This window comes from Panthera tigris, chromosome B3, assembly GCF_018350195.1.
Source record: "Panthera tigris isolate Pti1 chromosome B3, P.tigris_Pti1_mat1.1, whole genome shotgun sequence".
Taxonomy (NCBI): domain Eukaryota; kingdom Metazoa; phylum Chordata; class Mammalia; order Carnivora; family Felidae; genus Panthera; species Panthera tigris.
Genome location: NC_056665.1, coordinates 40,136,176 through 40,157,307, shown reverse-complemented (window position 1 = coordinate 40,157,307; position 21,132 = coordinate 40,136,176). Strand labels below are relative to the sequence as shown.

The 21,132-nt window shown below is 40.9% G+C and overlaps 1 protein-coding gene across 6 annotated transcripts; it reads right to left on the bottom strand.

Annotated features, from left to right (window-relative positions):
- Positions 1–538: 538 nt before the first annotated feature.
- On the bottom strand, positions 539–20,781 carry SPG21 (SPG21 abhydrolase domain containing, maspardin). 6 transcript variants are annotated; one of them, XM_042988626.1, is made up of 10 exons: positions 20,530–20,781; positions 18,167–18,273; positions 16,933–17,019; positions 14,057–14,218; positions 9,908–9,988; positions 8,515–8,660; positions 5,937–6,060; positions 4,800–4,907; positions 2,568–2,708; positions 539–1,248 (listed from the first exon to the last, which is right to left on the bottom strand). In XM_042988626.1, the coding sequence occupies exons 3-10, from the start codon at positions 16,993–16,995 to the stop codon at positions 1,132–1,134; spliced, it is 942 nt and encodes a 313-aa protein (XP_042844560.1). In that variant the 5' UTR covers positions 16,996–17,019; positions 18,167–18,273; positions 20,530–20,781; the 3' UTR covers positions 539–1,131. The 6 variants fall into 6 exon arrangements, with proteins under 6 accessions (XP_042844560.1, XP_042844561.1, XP_042844558.1 ...); XM_042988627.1 differs by having other exon boundaries at positions 18,167–18,266; XM_042988624.1 differs by lacking the exon at positions 18,167–18,273.
- Between the last annotated feature and the right edge of the window lie 351 nt (positions 20,782–21,132).

Sequence of the window (21,132 nt, the reverse complement as noted above, 5' to 3'; positions counted from 1 at the left end):
GATGTATGTACCAGCTTATGGGAAATACCAGGGACACAGAAACAAGTTAAAGGACACCATGAGACTGCAATCAGCCAAATCTAGATCGTGGGGAATTCCATAGAGCAAATGAGCCTATTTCTTCAACAAATTAATGGCAAGAAAAAAAAAAAAAAGGAATATATAGTTTGAAAGAGATTTGGGGCAGTTGGCTGGTTCAGTAGGTGCAGCATGCAACTCTCAATCTCAGGGTCATGAGTTCAAGCTCCAAGTTGGGCGTGGAACCTACTTAAAAAAAATGTAAAAAAAAAAAATTAAAAGAGATTTAAGACACATTCCCATTGAGGGGGAAGAAAGAAGGTATGAAAAGTAACTGGTACATAGTAACAGCTCAATAAATGAGACCTACTGTTACTTTACAATGAGCAAACTGCAACTTAGAGAGATTAAGTAACTTATGTAATGTCATACCAAATTGGCCAACACCACCACGGTTTCTTGTCAGAAAGTCCTATGTCTATGTAGCCCAGTTGGGCAGCTACAATAATCACCAAAGCCATTCGCTGAAAGTGAGTTTTTATTCCAAATGACTGTAATGGCTAGAAAGACAACAGATAAAACTGAAAATGATTCTGTATAACTGGAAAGTAGAAGTAGTTGATGTTGCAGGGAGCACACAGTAGGGTGACAGCTTGGCACTTGATAACGGCAATAACCAAGAATTCATAAAAATAACTGATGTCCTTCTGATACACAATCTGGATGTGCAGCATTTACAGCAAATAACATAAAAAGAAAGGAGGAAAGAAAAGAAAGGAAACAAACCCTCACAAAATCCCAAACTTCAGAAATTAATATTCGCTTAAGAACACAGTGGTGATGACTTTTGGTAGCAAAATTTTCACAATTCTTAAAATGGGAGTCTTCAAAAGTACTTCCTCAAATTCAAAAGCTAAAAAAACCGAAGAGGGAACAGTTACACTGGCTTAGAAGAGCTGCCGCCTGTCACAAAGACGACAATCAGTCCTACTTCCAAACACAGTGATAACCGGTGAACCTGACAGCCGAATGGAGAGGCCGCCGGGCGGGCACTGACGCCATGATTGTACAAGAACTCTCTGGATCACGCATCATTAACAACGAACACCACAACTATTGCTCCTCCTGACTGACGCTGAGGCTGCCTTTCTGCACCTCAAGTTCCTCAGCACTGACCATCGACGGATCAATGGCCGCGTATTTGGTTCCATGGAATTGCAGCAAATGTATCTGTAGAAACACAGAATTGTTCTTTTAAATGTCACTATGGCATATTTTATACTTCTAAAATTACACAGTAATATGTACTAATAAGAGACAAATTGGAAAACACAGAGAAGTCAAACAAGTATTTTTAAAAACCACAATTTGAGGGACGCCTGGGTGGCTCAGTCAGTTAGGCATCTGATTCTTGATTTTGGGCCTGGGTCATGATCTTGCAGTTTTTGAGTTCAAGCTCTGCGTCAGGTTCTGTGCTGACAGAGCAGAGCCTATTTGGGATTCTCTGTTCCTCTCTCTCTGCTCCTCCCGATCCCCTCTCTCAAAATAAATAAGCATTAAAAAATAACACCCACAATTTGGGATCTTTGTTCCTTATTTAATATGTAATAAGTCTCTCCCAAGTTCCTATAAATTTCATCAACATCTTAAATGGTGGCACACTGCTCCATAAGTTGTTGTTTACCCTCCTGTCCTGCTGCTGTGACTCAGGTCCTTCCCATCCTCTGCTGTTCAGAGTAAGATCATCAGGAAGGGCTCCAGGCATCAAGTTTTTCTGAATTTAGGGTCCTCTACTTAGGATCCACTGCCACAGTGGATGACAGGACCAAAGGACATGACTGTTTTTTGAAGTTCTTGATACTTCTTGCCAAACTGCCAAAGCAGTAATTTCTCATTGCTATTTAAACTTAAAAAAAAATTTTTTTTTAATGTTTATTTATTTTTGAGAAAGAGAGAGGGAACACAAGTGGGGGAGGGGCAGAGAGAGAGAGGGAGACACAGAATCTGAAGCAGGCTCCAGGCTCTGAGCTGTTGGCACAGAGCCCTATGCAGGGTTTGAACCCATGACCTGAGCCCAAGTTGGACGTTTAGCCGACTGAGCCACCCACACACCCCCTCACTGCTATTTTAATATCCATTTAAGGTAGAGGACAAAGCGGCAGTTTTTGTCAGTTTTTGCGTGTATTATTTTAATGCACTAAAAATGGATCAGGAAGTTGCTTCATGAATCTGGTATCCTGTTCTGATTGAATTCATTGTATCCAGGAGGCAAGGTCACATCATACCAAATGGCTACTTCTAGGTATGTGGATATAGGCCTGCTGTTCTTAGAAAAGAGATGGTAGGCAGAGAGTCACCTGACTGTCTCTAACACACCTGCTTGAATTCTGCTTTAAATTATTAATGTAAACCACTTTTATCAAGCAAGTGCCTCATTCTTACAGAGAATTCTGTAGTTCTCCTATTCCACCATTAAAAAAAAACAAGCTTTGTGTTTCAAACTATACACTGTGGGTTCAAAGTGCCCTGGCTTCCAAGCTGGGACTTACCTGTACATAAAGATTCACCTCTGCACTTCTGCACAGGTATGGGAAATTGCCTCCTGTTTTAAGGTGAGCCCTCCGGGCATTAGGATACAGTTTGTACATTTCTTCTTTAGCTTCGGTTGAAAGTGCACTCTGGTCAAATACCTTTAAAAAAAAAAAAAAAACAAAGGCTGAAACCTACTGGTATTTTAATATGTTCTTTCCACATCACGGAAAATGCTTCCCAAAGCATTTCTTTCTTGTGAAGAGATGCTGCTGAACCTTGCCCAGCCTGGGCCACCTCCTCCTACTGATCCCTGGTGATTTCTAACATAAGCTACAGAATTTGTTGTTGCATTCTTTGGGAGAAAAGTCTATCATGAATTTTTTCCCCTCAAACACAGTTAACTGAATTAAAAGAATATTAATAGTGAACAATCATTATTGAAAATGCCAGTTAATTTCAAAAAGATCACTAAAATCTCAAAAGAACGTGTAAATTTTATTACTACTTAAAAACAGTTACATAAATACTATATGCTTAGTGAAAAAAAAAACAAAAACAAAAAAAATTTTTAAGAGTATAAGAAAAAGTCCAGATCCTTTCCTGGGGGAACTACTGTTAACAGTTTGGAGTGTATGATTCTAGACACCATTTACTGCCCACATAAACTTATGTTTACACACACATTCAAGCAAGTTTTCAGAAAGTAATTTTTTTTCAAAAAGTAGTTTTTTTAATCGCGCACGCGCACACACACACACACACACACACACACACACACGCACACACACACACAGCACCTCCAACTTGCCAAAGCTTAAACACAGTTTCCAGTGACTCAAGCTTTGGGTACATGAGCTCAGCTTTGAAAGATGGGCAAACAGAGCAAACGCACCGTGAGGACAAAATATTTTACCAACAGTACTGAAAAGCTTGTTCTGTGTCATGGTCAATGTCGGAATGTAGAGATTACAGTGAAGAATGAGAAGTTATTATTTACATGCTTGTAAATTTCTGGACAAAAATCAATTCGTAAAAAACATTATTTGAATCTAGGAATAAACCCGTTTTTGAGGCAAAATAGTTACATGATTTAAAAAAAAATAAGCCAAACCACAATGAAATACCACTTCACACCCATTAGAATCACTGTTATCAAAAAACAGAAAATAACAAGTGTTGGGGAGGATGTGGAACAATTCGAACCCTTGTGCATTGCTGGTGGGAATGTAAAATGGTACAACCACTGTGGAGGTTGGTATCACGGTTTCTCAAAAAGCTAAACAGAATTACATATGGCTCAGCAATTCCACTTCTGCGTATATACCCACAAGATGTGAAAGTAGGTACTCAAACAGATATTTGTACACCAATGCTCACAGCCGCATTATTCACAATAGCCCAGAGGTGGAATAACCCAAATGTCCATCAACAGATGCTGGATAAACTAAATGTGGTACTTGCATACAAGAGAGTATTATTCAGCGTTTAATACACGCCACGACATGAATAGACTTTGAAAACATTCTGCTAAGTGAATTCAGCCAGACACAGAAGTACAAATATTATGTGATTCCTTATAGTCTATGTACCTTACGTGAGGTACATGGAATAGTCAAATACATAGAGACAGAAAGTATAATGTTGGGTACCAGGGTCTGGAAGGAGGGGGGAATGGTGAGCTAGTGTTTAATGGGTACAGAGCTTCAGTTTGGGATGATGAAAAGTTCTGGAAATGGATGATGGTGACGGTTGCACAACACTGTAAATGTACTTAATGCCACTTAAGTTTACTTAATGTACACTTAAAAATGGTTAAAATGGTAAATTTTGTAACATATATTTTACCACAACTCGAGCATATAAGTAGCAACCTTTTGTGCTAATTAGATTTTATGGAATTCTTGATTTTCTGCCCCCATGAGGCAACTTTTCTTTGCTACATAGATGTGTAATAGCTAAAGTGCAATATCTGTTGATGACTGTAGCAAAAATATATCAGAATGGGTAAGGACTACCATGTTTGTTTATGTTTATTCCTACTTCAATTGGTGTTATTCCTATCAGGAAAAAAATAGGGTAAGCAATACGTTGATTGTTTTAGAACTGAAAAAGTGGGTGGGGGGAGGGTGTAAAAAAAATCCAAGGCAGCATTGGAAGAGGTACACTGAAAAATTATAAAATAATTATGAGGATTTTGATATATACAGTTAAAAGGGTAAAGCATCTATTTGACTTAAAAGGAAGCTTACATCCATAATGGTTACAGGGATGTCCCGAATTTTATGAGGTTCCACATAAGAATTTTGACAATTCAGGGTCAGTCTTGAAGCCAGTTCACTCTGACCCAAACTTTCCAGCTGTAGGAAGAAACACAGGCAAAGGTTTTGAATTAATTTTGTTTCCCACATTTCCATTAAGTGTAATATTTGTGCTTATAAAGGTGGTATCACATGTGGTGGGTCCAGAAAGATCACCAAGGAGGAAATATAATGTATCTGTGAGACCATGGGCCTCCCAGGTGGTGGCATTTTTCTACTGTGGGAACCTGGCATCCATAGCCCTCAACATGAATTGCTTCTTCAACCAGGTACCTGTGGGTAGCAAGCCACTTCCTATAACTCACAAGTGACAAACATTTTTAAGAGATTTTGGAGCTGGAAGAGACCTCAGAAAAACCATCTAGCCCCGTAGTCCCTAAATCCAAGTCTGTAGACCTGCTATTTCAGATTCACCTCAAGGAGAAAGAGGGGGAACAGAGTAAAAATACAGGTTCCCAGATCCCACACCCAGGGATTCCAGTTCAATGGGCTGGAGAAGCCTTGGAATCTGTTTTTTTTTTTAAATGTAGGCTCCATGCCCAACATGGGGCTCGAACTCATGATCCCCAGATCAAGAGTCCCATGCTATACTAACTGAGCCAGTCAGGTGCCCCTGGAAACTATATTTTTAAAAGCTTCCCCCGGGGTGCCTGGGTGGCTCAGTCGGTTAAGCGTCCGACCTCAGCTCAGGTCGTGATCTCGCAGTCTGTGAGTTCGAGCCCCCCGTTGGGCTCTGTGCTGACAGCTCAGAGCCTGGAGCCTGTTTCAGATTCTGTGTCTCCCTCTCTCTGACCCTCCCCCATTCATGCTCTGTCTCCTCTGTCTCAAAAATAAAGGTTAAAAAAAAAATTAAAAAAAAAAAAAAAAAAAAAAAAGCTTCCCCCAAGTGATTCTGTTGAATTACTTACCAACAGTAATAATCTGTGTGGGTGTGTTAAAGTTGATATGGAAGGCTGTTTAGCAAACATCTCTAATACATACTCAATGAGACAGATCTATCATCAGGAAGCAAGGAGACACAAAAATTTCTAGTATAAGGTGTCCCCACCCCAACGCCATGATCCTTACCCTGTCCACCATGAAATCAATAGCATCAGCCATCAAAGGGTCCACTGGGCCAGATGAAAAGTTTCCAAGAACTATTTTTTTGAGCATAAATGATGGCATCAGCCAAAAGCTGTAAAACAAGGACCTGATAATTTAAATTTGCAAGGTTACACAAAAGTAGCAAATATTCATTCAATATTGAAGCTTTGTATTAGCTATGTTCTTGGGATCTAGAGATAAAAAGACCTATCTCTTCTTCCAAAGAGCTAGCTTTAAAGCATCTTGTTTTTATATACATTTTCCCGAGCTCCCAAAGAGTTACGGTTTAATATGATTAAAGTTTTATTTGAGAATTTAGAATAATTATAAGTGGTATTTCAAGTTTCTTTGCCAAGGTAGACATTTTGATAATACTGAGAATTTTTTATTTTTTATTATTATTATTATTATTACTATTTTTTTTCTTTTTTTACTATTTGGCCTTATTTCCAATGGCTAAACTATTTCCTTTAGAAAACTGAAAAATTAAGATCCCAACCTTCAGGTTTATATCACCTTAATTGATTGATATTTCAAAACAGCAAAATGAAGGAGCTGTTATACTGCCAAAGTTTTCTCCTAGTAGATTCAATTAGGCTAATTCAAGGCAATTCAATCTATGGATTTCTGTAAGTGATTTTTAGTTGATATTTATTCCATTAATTACAAGAATTGAGAGCCATTATATACGGTAAACACTACTTTCTCTAAACCTATGGTGAAAATGATAAAAAGTGCAGATCACCTTCTGATGCGTGTTCTCAATGGACTGGCTTGTTGGAGGTTGAGCTTCCCTCACAAGGCCAGTGGGCCCTCTTTCAGTTACCTTTCTCCATCCCGCCCATGGGTTTCCTTATTTTCTCAAGGTGATGTTGCCTAGGTACCCTCTGTGAGGGGTAGACCCTGTTGGCTTTGCTTGCCCCTGTAGCCTCAATGTGTGGCACAAAGTAAGCACTCAGATATTTGATAAAATGTAGCTCATATGCAGGGGCACAAACAAAGTAGGGGCAGTCTTGGCTTGTGACAGTTAAAACAACATTAAAAATCATCAAAAATAATCAATGAGCTTTAGTGCATTGTCCGGACATGAACTATTTGTAGCTAATGTATGTAAGAAATTGTTGCACAAATGCTGAGTAAACTACTGAGATAACACCAGAAAACATTTTTAAAGAGAACAGAGTACAACTTGTTTTTGAGTAAGCTATACGCCCAACATGGTGCTCAAACTCATGATCCAGAGATCAACAGTTGCATGCTCTACCTACAATTTTAAAGAAATGTGAAAATAACAAACACAATGTTTACCTAGAGAATTCTGTGAAAAATCAACCTGATCATACAGGTATGATGTCTTTGTCTTTTAGGGTAGAGTCTAACCTTGCTAGCAATGAAAAAAAATCACATTACATTAGCTTTAAGGTACTATTAGATACTTATCAAATTACTTAAAATGTTATCTTCAGGGTGCCTGGGTGGCTCAGTCAGTTAAGCATTCGACTTTAGCTCAGGTCATGATCTTGAGGTCTGTGGGTTCGAGCTCCATGTCAGGCTCTCTACCGATAGCTCAGAGCCTGGAGCCTACTTTGGATTCTGTATCTGTCTCCCTCCCTCCCTCCCTCTCTCTCTCTCTCTCTGTCCCTCCCCCGCTCATGCTAGGTCTCTGTCTCTTAAAAAAATGAATAAACATTGAAAAAAATTAAAAATAAATAAACAAAATGTTATCTTCAATAACTTTTCTTTTTCCAGTGGGGGGAGGGGGAGGGGGATAGGAAGAGAAAGAGAATCCCAAGCAGGCTCCACACTGTCACAGCAGAGCCTGACACGGGGCTCAATCCCACAAACTGTGAGATTATGACCTGAGTCAAAATCAAGAGTCGGACACTCAACTGACTGAGGCACCCAGGCGCTCCTAAAGTGGAATCTTCAATGAAAGGATGACTCAGAGGAAACAAGCGCCCCATGGGTGGCCCCACGAAGCAGGCCACCATTTCCATCTTTCCGAAAGCAGACTAACGCTAAAGTGTCATGATGTGCAAGACGTGCTGGCAGACGAAATGTATTCTCTCTGTTTTTGGAAACACATTTCAAGGAAATAACCCAGAAAGGGAAGGAAAAAAGCAACGTGTACAATGATTTGCAGAACATGATGAAAAATTGGGGGAAGCCAAAATGCCTAAAAACACTGTGTCAGTCAATATACAGAACTGTTTAACAACACAGTAGGCGGAACAAGCAGAACACCATATTAGTTACATATGCAACTGAAGAGGACCTGTTAGGATCACATGAATGTATATTAAACAAAGCTAACCCATAATTCAGAGTAATAGAAATAGCTAAATTCAGAGTTCATTCCATTCTTTTCTTTGGCAAAGGTGATTGTTTCTAGTTTTAAAAGCCAAGGCAGTTTCAGAAGACAAAGGTAGATACAAGCCCTTTCCACCCCCACACCCCCACTGCTTAGTGCAACAACCCCCCGCCCCCCGCCAAGCCAACATTTTCAAAATTCCACTGAATGAAAATCCTAAGAATTTTGGCCAAATGTTCATGTTCTTACCTGTTTGCAGTCCAAGTTTGGTTGAAGATGGAGGTGTCACTGAAAGAATTGCAGAGGATGAGGGAATGGACTCTGGGAGATGTGTGTGTGTATTCAGCAAATTTCTGGGCCAAAAAGCCTCCCAAAGAAGCCCCAAACAGGTGAACCTAATTGCAAACAAACACAAGAAGAATACTACAACAACAATCAATCCTGAACATAAATACCAAAAAAAAAAAAAAGTAGTTTTACTTCCCACCAATCACAGAATACATAATGTCATCATAGTCCTTAGATGAAAATATCGATAGCAGTTCAACATTTAGGAACACTGCACTTAAGTACAATTTATACATCCCGTCAAGAAAACAATCTGTGCATGCAAATACAAGTAAGAAAATATTATCTACAGATTACACTAGAAAATGAAACCACTCAGTAATTTATATTTAAGAAAACTATGATTTGGTAATTCTACTCCTAGGTACAAACTCAAAAGAACTGAAAACATATGTCCATGTTCGTGTGTCCACGAATGTTCACAGCAGTGTTATTTCTTTTTTTTTTTTTAATTTTTAAAAATGTTTTATTTTTTATTTTTGAGAGAGAGAGAGAGAGAGAGCAGCGGAGGGGTAAAGAGACAGGGAGACACAGAATCTGAAGCAGGCTCCAGGCTCTGAGCTGTCAGCACAGATCCTGATTCAGGGCTCAAACTCGCAAGCTGTGAGATCATGACCTGAGTCGAAGTCAGATGCTTAACCGACTGAGCCACCCAGGCACCCTACAGCAGTGTTACTTCTAATAGCCAAACAATGGCAACAATCCAAACGTGCATGAACTGACAAATGGATAAATAAAATGGGGTACACCTATATAGTGGGATATTATTTGACAATAAAAAGGTGGAGTACTGATACATGCTACAACATAGATGGGCCTTGCAAACATTATGCTAAATGAAAGAAGTCAGTTAGAAAAGATGAACACTAAGAAAATTAAAAAAAAAAGATGAATACTGCATGATTCCATTTATATAAAATACCTAGAATGGGTACATCTACACAGGCAGAAAGGAGATTAAGTTGCCAGGGGTAGGAGAAGAAAGGTGAGGAGTCACTAATAATGAATATGCGGTTTCTTTTTGGGGTGAAAAAAATGACCTAAAATTGACCCTATTTGTGAATATATATATTTATTTATATATAAAATATATTTATGTTTACATATAAATATATATCGTACCTATCTATGAATATATTAAAAACCATACTCACACACTTGAAAAGGGTAAATTGTATGGTATGTGAATTATATCTCAAAAGAAGTATCATTTAAAAACAAAGACAATACCAGGCTTTACAATGTAAATGCTGCATTAAAATCACATGTAAATATTTAGTTTTAGGGTACTCACTTTATCCAGTTGTAAATGATCTAAAAGTTTTCTAAATCCATCACAGAATTCAAGATGGTCCCAATAAACTGGATACTGCAACTGAAATAATAACATTATTAATTAATAATAAATATAGGGGAGCCTGAGTGGCTCAGTCAATTCAAGCGTCTGACTTTGGCTCAGGTCAAGATCTCAGAGCTGTTGAATTTGAGCCCCATGTCGGACATTGTGCTGACAGCTCAGAGCCTGGAGCCTGCTTCGGACTCTGTGTCTCCCTCTCTGCCCCTCCCACACTTGCACTCTGTCTCTCAAAAATAAATAAATATTTAAAAAATTAAAAAAAAATATATATATGCAAAATTTAGGACTCCCATAGTAGCATTTCTCATTTGCTCAAGCTCTGCTCCTTTTATTTTTGAGACACACACACACACACACACACACACACACACACACAGCATGAGCAGGGGATGGGCAGAGAGAGAGGGAGACACACAATCTGAAGCAGGCTCCAGGCTCTGATGTGACAGCACAGAGCCCAATGCAGGGCTCACACCCATGAACCATGAGATCATGACCTGAGCTGAAGTCAAACGCTTAACCAACTAAGCCACCCAGATGCCCCTAGACCAATTTATTTTATTATTATTTTTTTCAATGTTTTATTTATTTTTTGAGAGAGAGAGAGGGTAAGTAGGGCAAGGGCAGAGAGAGTGGGGGACAGAGGATCTGAAGCAGGCTCCTCACTGAAAGCAGCAAGCCCAATGTGAGGCTTGAACCCACGAACCGCAAGATCAAGACCTAAACTGAAGTCTGCTGTTCAACCGACTGAGCCTCCCAGGTGCCCCCTAACAGACCAATTTAAAAAAAGAATAGCACACAAGAGATATTATGTGAATAATAATTTCAGTTCATGTCTGTTTACTTTCCAAATAGCTAAGAAACTCTGAGGTTCAAGGGTGAATAGGAGCAGAACCCTTTCAAGTAAAAAAATACTGTTTTCCCTTTAATCCAATTTAATTCTAAAAGTATGGCTCAGGAGAACTCGAAATAAAATCCTAAGGAGAATTCCCTCTCTTTTTGGCAGCATTGCTTGAAGCACGTATTCACTAAAATTGTTCCTCTTTTCTTAATTGACTCAGGCATTATATCTGATTTCTTGTACCTTTATTTGTGGCCAAAAAAGTATGGTGCTTGACCTTAAGTAGCCTATAAAAGCTGAGGAAGAGGAAAAGAAATACAAGTCACTACCTCCTTTCTAGAGGACTCCAGCTTGTCACCAAAGAATTCTACTCTCTTTAATAATAAGCAAAACCTGTCTGACAGGCTAGTTGTTTTAAGAACTTAGATTCCTTTTGTCATTAACAAGTTGCTGGAATTGATACTATCATGTATATAATAGGATAACTTTAGATTTGCTGTAATTATGTTACTTTTACTATTAAAAATTTCATTTGTGGATGAGATTCCACTATTCTGACAGGATGAAGAACAGCTGCTCCCTAGCAGATAATCTGAGAACTGGAGTCGGATGATAGAAAAGAAAGCTATTATAGGGCATCTGGGTGGCTCAATTAGTTAAGTGTCTGACTTTGGCTCAGGTCATGCTATCTCGGTTTGTGGGATCGAACCCCGTGTCAGGCTTTATGCTGACAGTTTGGAGCCTGGAGCCTGCTTCGGATTCTCTGTCTCCCTCTCTCTCTACCCAACCCCCAATTGTGCTCTCTCTCTCTCAAAAATAAACAAACATTAAAAACAAAACAAAAAGGAAAAAAAAACCTATATTGTAAAAATATTTTTTTATGAAGCCTTTAATTTAAAAATATCTATGCCCAAGATAGGGGTAAAACTGTACACAACACACACGCACACACACACACACACACACACACACACACAGAGTACAAGTAAAACTGGAAATCTAAGATTGGTGGATTGTATTAATATCATACCCTGGTTACAATATCCTACTACAGTTTTGTAAAATGTTACTATTGAGAGAAACTGGGCAAAGTATAAAAGGGATATCTCTGTATCATTTCTGAAAACTACAGGTGAACCTATAATTATCTCAATAAAAATGTAAATGACAAAAGGACTGGTACCTTTCAACTGCTAGATAAGTATGTAGTTAAGTTTTAAAATCTTGTGAGGTAGGGGCACCTGGGTGGCTCAGTTGGTTAGGTGTCTGTTTTGGCTCAGGTCATGATCTCACGGTTCATGGGTTCAAGCCCCTCATTGGGCTCCTTGCTGACAGTGTGGAGACTGCTTGGGATTCTCTCTCTCTCCCTCCCTCTCTCTCTGCCCCTTTCTCACTCTCTCAAAAATGAATACATACATTTTAATAACTACATAAATAAAACAAACCTCGTGGGGTTAGGCACATAAGGACAAAGTAACTTTGAAGACATCACTGGCCTTTTCTTTTTTAAGTTTTATTTTTAAGTAATCTCTGCACCCAATATGGGGCTCAAACCCACAACCCCGAGATCAAGGGTTACATGCTACACCAGCTGAGCCAGCCAGGTGCCCCTGGCCCTTTCTTGATTCATTATCTAGCTAATGAAATAAGGAAATCCCACATCAAGAAGCTTGAGGGCAAGAAGAAATATCCAGCCAAAAGGCAAAGCAATTTGGACTTGCCAGCTTGGAGCAAAAAACACACAGTCAACTTCAGACAGTGCTCTGAAGTGGGAGAGACGTCTGTGGCCACTCAGTTTCCCCTCCCTGGCTGATCAACAGAGGCTACCAGGAAAGGTACTGTCGTGTCTTAGGCTGTGGAGGGCTGGGATGAGTGTGCTTGCCACCCCGCTTTCCTGAAATGCCGTCAACCAAGAGGAATTATGAAAACCCAGAACAAGGGAGGATTATGTTGCAGAGACTCAAAACATGCCACATGAAGAATGATCAAAGAATGTGGAGAATTTCTCCTGAAAGAAAAGACCTGGGGGGAAGGCAGCAAGTTGACAATAACTCGTTTTCTCGAGAAGGGCTGTCAGGAGGAAGAACTGGATTTGTTCCGTGTGGCCCCAGTTGGTGGTAAACCCAGTAAAACTTTAAGTTACCTTCCGAGAAAAGAGATCTGGTCCACATTTTCTCTCCTTCAGATAGTAAATAAAATGTACAGTAACAGCAATATTCCCACAGGGAGACCCGTTTTACATGTTACTGTTCCGGCTCCCGGAAACAAATGCCAACTCCAAAGCCCAAGAATCTCTCCTTCCTGAGAAGTAGGGAGACCAGCCTCCATTATTTTTTGTTTTTAAAGTTTATTTATTTAGTATCGAGAGAGAGAGAGAGAGACAGATTGAGAGAGAGAGAGAGAGAGACAGAGAGGCAGATTGTGAGATCAGGTTTGATCTCACAAACCTGAGCAGAAATCAAGAGTTGTACACTCAACCGACCGAGCCACCCAGGAGCCCCTGGCCAGCTTCCATTGTTACACAGTCGCGTCATGAACAACGGTGCCTTCCTCACCTACACTGTTCTTCCAGAAGAGATTCAAGAATGACCAATGGGAAACTAGATTTAGACCAAACTCAGTGATAAAATAACAATTAGAAACAAAAAACTTCTTAAGTAAATGCTGAGAGTATGGGCTATAATAAGACCCATCCCAACAGTCAAAGACTTACATTAAAGCAAGCTTTCAGTCAGCTGAATGTCAGCAGACCCCTCCGCTGTATAATATTGCACATTCAGCTCCCTTGCAGGCAGTGGTGTAATGAACCAGGAGTGGAAATGGAGTCAGAAGACTCAGACTGGTTCTCCTTCCACCACCTAGTGGTCATGGCCTGCCACGATCACCAAAATGGCTGGACCTCCATTTCCTCATCTCTAAACAAGGACAATGCTTCCTACCATTCAGAGTTAAGAGAATGTACATAAAAGCTGGGCGTTGAGGTTTCCACAGAAGTTTGTACCCTCTGCATCTCTGTATGTCCATGTACTACACCGCCTTCCTTCCAAAGGCTTCATTTCACATTTTAAAGAAGGAAAACAATCTTACCTCAACTAAAAAAAAAAAAAAAGCCCATTATGATAGTTAATCAGGAACAGAAGTACCCACATACAAAAAAAAAAAACAAAAAACAAAAAACAAAAAAAAAAACAACCAAACCCAAAAAATGTGGACTTGAACTGTAATACTGAATCAATAATACTTACAGCTATAACCCGGTAACCCCATCCAGTCAAAGCCAAAATCTGCCGGAAAAATACATCTGCAGTTCCGCTGACAGGGGGAAGAAATATCAGAGGACACCTGATATTTCTGGGGCCTGCATCATACAGCGACCATATTTTACTATCATCATCATCCACGATAATCTGGAGGGAAAGTTATAAAAAAAAAAAAAGGAAAACCTTATGGATTTGGTTTGATATTGTTACTTTACACTATAATTTCTGTGACAATTTTAATGCCGCCGCCTTGGTTGTTACAAGGTACCCTGGGGATCACACCAGACTAGCGTGTATAATAAATAAACTGCTTTGGTCTCTTTTTCCTTCTTCTATGTGCTAACATACCGTACAGAATTGCCTTATATCCTTCCAAAGACTATAAAGCTTTTTTTAAAATCAGTTTTTTCATTTTCCTTCCCATCCATGATTATAAAAGCCTGTTTTGTGTACCATTAAACAGTAAACCCTGTAATTGGCATCTTATTTCTTCCCCATGCTTCTGGCTTTGTGTGGGTGTAAGAGGCAATTTGCAGAGTCATTCTCCAGTGCTGTCCGGAGGGGAGGAAAGACTCCAGGCTCTAGGGACAAACTAGGGAGAGATGGTACCACTCAGGAGATGGTTCTGGAGCCTGATCTACACCACGTCTTTGAGGGGGAGACTTTTGCTAAAGAGGAAGGACACAGCAGGTGTAGGTGTCCCTGTTCTGGAAGAATGTTTCAAACCAGTCAGTCAGGTGTAGGGAATGGGCACAGGGAAAAACTGGTTTTCTTGAGAAAAGAGGGTTGGGAGGAGGAAGGGCATCAGAAACCTTCCTGAATTAGTAGTTCTTAACCCAAAGGGAAAAAAGATGGGCATTAAGTGAGCTGAGACAAGTTAAGGGCTCAGCGTGGAGTTGGGCAGTGAGAGTTTCAGTGAGTGTTAGATATTAGTATTATTCACTGCATGATAGTTTACTTTTTGTTTTCTGTGGCTGACTTTTTTGTGATATTTGGAAAAATACCTGAACTTTCTGAACTTTTGCCAATGCAAATCAATTATTTATCCTACTTTTACATTAAAAAATTCAAGGCCTCCAGGTTCTATTTTCTGAGAGCTCCTAGCTGGCAGTGCTGTGGGCCACTGGTGTCACTGTGGATGGTAACACACTGACTGGGATCACTGGCATCACTGGGAGCAGACAAATGGGGCAAGGCACAGTCCAGAGGAATCTAACAATTCCCTTTTAGACATCCCCAGGTCACAGATGATGACAGTAATATCTCATACTCATGTTTCTGCCCTTGGCATCTTGCCACACACAGTTTTGCTCTTATTTTATTTTGGGAGGCTATGATTGTGGTAAAAATCTCTTAATGGCTTTTGACAGTGCACACAGTAAATCCCAATCTTGTAATAATAAAATTAATATGAGGTAAGAATATTTAGATCTCTGAAATTTTCCAGGAAGTTATTTCAATAATGTATTTGGGAGAAAAGTAACAAAAATAGCATGTTCTCTCCCCCCCTTTACTGAGATATAATTGACATAGTATGTTCTGAATATAAGCCATAAATACTTAAAAGTTGTTTATCACTTCAATTTTCTCAGAGTTCTCTGAATGGCAATTTTGTCAGAAATCCCTTAGAAGATGCAATATCTACCTGATAATTTAAAATCTAGCACCACGAAATTTCAAGCAAACTTATCATGACTTGTGGACCAAACTGATCTCACAACTGGAGAAAATCACATCAACCAAACTACCTCCTATAACTACTCCTAAGAATATTTAGAGAAGTGTGGGTTGTTTGGGGTCTGGTGATCAGCTTGCTGAGAAAGTGAGCTATCAAGATGAGTGCACATGAATTATTTGAGGGGATGGGACAAGGCAGAGGGACTGCAAGACCCAATTATCATTTAGCACGGGCAGGAGTTTCCCAGGGAACAAGAAGGAAGGGCAGCTCCCTTTGGTAAGCAGTCAAGTACTTCTGACTCTGAAGTCAGATTAATTTGATTTTAATGGGCAGACTCTACCAGGCTGAGTGACCTTTAACATGTTAACCTCTCTGGACCTTGGTTTTCTTATCTGCAAGAGGGGCACATCACTACCAGCTTTGTTAAACTGTTAAGAATTAAATAAGGTATCTGCTGACCTCCTACAACAGTGCCAGTTGTCTAGCAGACACTCTGTTTACACTTGGAGAACTGTATCTCAAATTTCTATATGGAGAATAGTTTTGTTGTTAATTCAAACCTGCATGGCACTTCCACAGATGTCTACCCTGACAAAATAATTATAACAGACATAGATGATTTTCATCTCATACTTTTGCAAAGGGATCAGCAAAGACTTTGCTCTGTGACTTAACTAGCTTTTGTCCAGTATGATCCCCAAACATTTGGGATTAATTAGGGACTCAGAGTCGACAGTCAAACTTCACTGTGAATGACATCTCAGGCAAATAAGATTTCCTGAAAATGGCTACCATTACAGAGGATCTATAATGTGGCCCATTGAAAATCTTAAATCTGAGGAACAGGAAAAGGCTTTATAATCGAATCTGACTGCACATACTGTATAGTTGCTGTTGCTGCAAGCTTTCCACTATCTACAGAGTACACATATTCCTGTTTGCTTGAATACACAAAAGCAATCATAAAATAATGAGTACAGTTATACCCACTTTTACTCTTGAATGCGTCTCAAGAGTTCACTGCACTTGACAAAGAAGGGGTGAACTTTATGCCCTACGACCCAGACTCCTGATATTTGGCAATAACCTTTCCTCTCAAACACTGTTAAGGCATAACATCTAAGTCACAAACAAAAACAATACAAGATTTTGCAAATAAGAGGTGTAGTAAAACCATACATACCTTTTTAAGGGGAACTGTACTTCTAAACCAGTTATAATCAGGAGAGACTTTAATCTCTCCCATGATTAGCTGAAATGGAGGTTAACCCTGAAATAAAAGCATGTGATGTTTCATGTCAAGAATTCATGTTTACATCAGAACCAAATGTAGAGTCTGGTCTAGCTATAAAAACAATACTTTAAATGGTAAAACCAAAGAAATGGGCTATTTTACTTTGTCAGTATATACTTAAACTACAGAAAACAATTTGGTGAAGTCCTATAGTCACAGAGCAGAAGGGGGCCCTGAGAGATAATTACTTTCTTAGTTCCTCCGGATGAAGAACCTGGTCTAGAAAACTTAAATGACTTACCAGCGATCTCCTGTCTATTGCAGAGCTAGGACCAGAGGTAGGACAGTGTGTTCTGACACCAGAATGCCTGTCCTAGGTAAATGATTCCAAACTGCAGTACCATCACCTACGTGTTGACGGTATCTTAAGAATCCATTTTAACAAAGATGTCTGATAGAGTTTCAGGGAACAGTCCACACTAGAGAAAGGGGGTAATAGAAGCCTGCGTCCTGATCAAGTCACAAAATGCCATAAATCTAACTCTAGCAGAACATAGTTTCAGAACGTCACATGTAGTTCTTAATGCAGTTCTTGATGTGATTAAACGTGATATACCCTCCTCTGAAAGATCTATGATCAAATACCAGGACAGGCTTGAAGGCACTATAACCAGCAACAAAACATGGGTCTTTAGAAGAAATACGCAGTCTCTTGTGGTGAGATTAGTGATTTCTAGCTTTTATAGCTGCGTGACCTTGGAAGAGTCACTGACCTTCTTTGAGCTTGCTTTCCCATCTATGACTGTTTCACCACTGTATTTTCAAAGCCTAGAACAGTGCTTGGCACAGAACAGGCATTATCTGTTGACTAAATGGATGACTATGTCCTAAGGAGACTGGATCAGGCAATCCTAGAGTCTCTTCTGACCCAGGGATCTAACAGCTTTGGAATGGCTGGGCATCTTCAAGGGAAAGGCTGCCCCTCCTTGCTCAGGCATCTATATTGTCGTAACAGGAACTTGAAATTATAGCTCCCTGTTGCAGATTCTTATTGCCAAACAAGGAACTTCCACCCCCTGGTTTGGAAGGATTCAAATACTTGCTGTGTATCCTGTCCTCTACCCCCAGAGCAAGTCTGGATTTCCTAACAAGGCTAGGATGTGTTCAAGACCATAACACTTACCTCCTGGGCTGACTCTGAATTGTTATTTTGAGTGGTTGGTCAGCGGGTGCAGTTCTCTGGACTGGCCAGGAGCTGGGGACTCCTTTTTGGCCCTCCACATCTGCCAACTCAGGAATTCAGGGAACTTAGCAATCATAACAGTTACCTCTAATCTTGGGGAGGTTACTAAACCCCAAGGAGATGGGAGACGTAGGCATCCATTATTAAACTTGATTTACAACCTTGACATTGCAATAATGGTCTGTTCCCTCAAGGCTAGGATGGTAATTTTAGAAAAGTTTGTTAAAATCATAAGCTGTTCTCAAAAGTACCAAGAATATCATTAGCCAGTCTTATGCTGAAATCAGTGTGCACAGATGTAGTTATAATTCATCCTGGAATAAAGAAAATCGTTCTTTGCATATCCATTTTCTCTTAACGAATATTAACATGTTAAAAAAAAAAAATCTAAGCCCCTGGAATCTACTCAGTAGGCTTATAAAATATCTAAGCTACTTAAAGCCAGAAAGGTAGCTTCTAGATTTGCCAAACTTGGGATAAATTAATTCAGTTTTGGAATCAGCTGCAAGGTACAAACCAAACTATCATAGACATACAGATCATACACAGGCACACACATTCACTGACATCCACTTCTTCCCAGAGCAACAAGTAGAAAGATGTGCCTTACCACAGTCCTCAGCATTATTCACAACCACCTCAGTATAACATTTTATAACTAATCTCACTGGATGGAGAGATTCCACCCAACTGTGACTAAATTTTTGTAGAGGCAAGTGATTTTAACACTTGTGTTAGTTTGGCAATACATGAAAGGTAAGATAGATACCAAATGTTGCATCTGACCAACTGACATCTAAGTTAAAAAAAAACACAACAAAAAAACTCACTGCCGCAAAGAGAAAGCAGCTGTGAGTGGTATGAAAAGGAAGTCTGTTCTCCGAGCTCTCTTTCATTCACTAAAGGGGTATACTTTTCCAAGTCACGAGAGGAACATTCTGTATATGGCAAAAAAAGGTTAACTGAGATTGTGACCAAGCTGGTCAGTATTAAATAAGAAAGAATGTCGACCAGGAGCTCAACACTGATCTGATCTCTCACAATTCAATTCTTCGCAAAAACAAAAGCACCTGTTCATGCTGGTGGGAAAAGGGCTACAGAGATCAGCCTTAATCTTGCCTAAAGAAATCCCTCCTCAGGGAGTACTTTGGACAGTTAGTCCTCTCTGGCCCTGTGGTGCTAGACAATAAAATTGCCAATTGTGAGTGTGCACTTACCCCTCAGGGATTCAACAGAACCTGCCAGTTTACAGTCAATGAAATCATCTTTAAAAATGTTTAAGTCACATAACCAGATTAACTAGTCAGAGGTTTTTGGATCCTTTATCTCAATCTGTAGTTGATCCACATATGGACAGTCTGTGATTATTAATGCCAGCAGTAACTAAATATTAGGACCTGAGAGTCTCTAGGCAATGCAGTTGGCTTTTTTAATGCAAATCTCAACAGCTCACCACACCAGTACACAGCTATCCTTTCTTCCTCCAGATTTCTTTAGGGGAACATTTATCCCTCTTTTCTTCAGGAACTTACTCCATTATTGTCTAAACCTCATGGGAGGAAAAGCTGCCAACTTGACATTTCTTCTGTGACACCTCATCTTGTACTGTCTTGGTATAAAAGCTCTTGGAAATTTGCACACAGCTATTAAGTTACTCCTCGGTCTCTTGAATCATGCTGCTAACAGGAGCTGGAACATTGTACAAGAAGACAAAGCAGCAGCATAAATGCAGAATTTATAACTCCCTAGGAAAGCCAGAAGAAGGAAAGCAACGCACTCTAGTCCTGTTACTTTCCTCATCCCCCATTCACAAGTCTCACACCAGGTACTGAGCAATGACAAAGACATTTGTCACTTTCAGGCTGAGGTGCAATCTTCGAAATAACTAGCTTCTGCTCAGAGTTCTTAAAAGTTGAAAAACATATTCCTGGGCTGCAGCAGTGTATCCCCGGGACCAGATTACAATAGTATGCCCTGGTCAAGAGACCCGCACCCCCATCCCCAGATGATCCAAACACAGACCCCACCCTTTCCCAGTCCCGCCTGTGAAAGCCACAACAAGGCAGGGTCACAGTACAACGACCACCTCAGGAAGTCAAACTTGACCTCAGACAGATAGACAGATACACATACACAGAGGGACATGCGGTCACGTGCATGATCACATGGACCGGCCCACTAGGGGCCACACTAACAAAGTCACACCAACAGAGGCAGCCGCACACAGTACATACACACCCACCTGCAAACCTATACACATCACACACCCACACCCCGCTTCCAGGGCCTCGCCCACCCCTCACCTGCCGTGGCCTCCCCCACGTCCCTTTCCCTCCTCCCCAAGGCGGCTCTTCCCTCCAGTAGGGGCGCGGGCCGGGGAGGCGGCTGGGTCCGGGTCACCGCCGGCTGCCGGAGCGCTCAGTACCCGCAGGCACAGCGGGCTGTGGGGGCGAGCTGGAGGGCGGGCCTCCGAGGGGCGGGGCGCGCGGCCCGGCGAGCCTCAGCTGCCGCGCTCCCCCCTCCCGAACGGTTCGCGCAGTGGGCGCGAGCCTCGCGCTTCCGGGTTCGGAGGAGGCGGGGCCACGTCGTGAGGAAGGGGCGGGGCTGCGTGGCTCCGGCGGTCACCATGACGACAGCGAGGGATGGAGACCAAGGTGAGACACTCCCGGCCGGCTCGGTACATCCTGCCGGTTGGGAGTCGGTGTCCGCCCTGGAGGTGGTGGAGGGCGCGGGGAGGAGGTTCGAGCTCCCTTTGGGTCAGCTCTAGGTCACCCATTTGATGTGGGCACCGAGGGAGAGATTGTGCGAGTGGCAGAAGGGGACGCCTGGCCCCTTGGGACCTCCCTCTGCCTTCAGTTTGCGCCCTCCTGGAGGAAGCAGGTGCGGACCATTTTCTCTCCCCTACG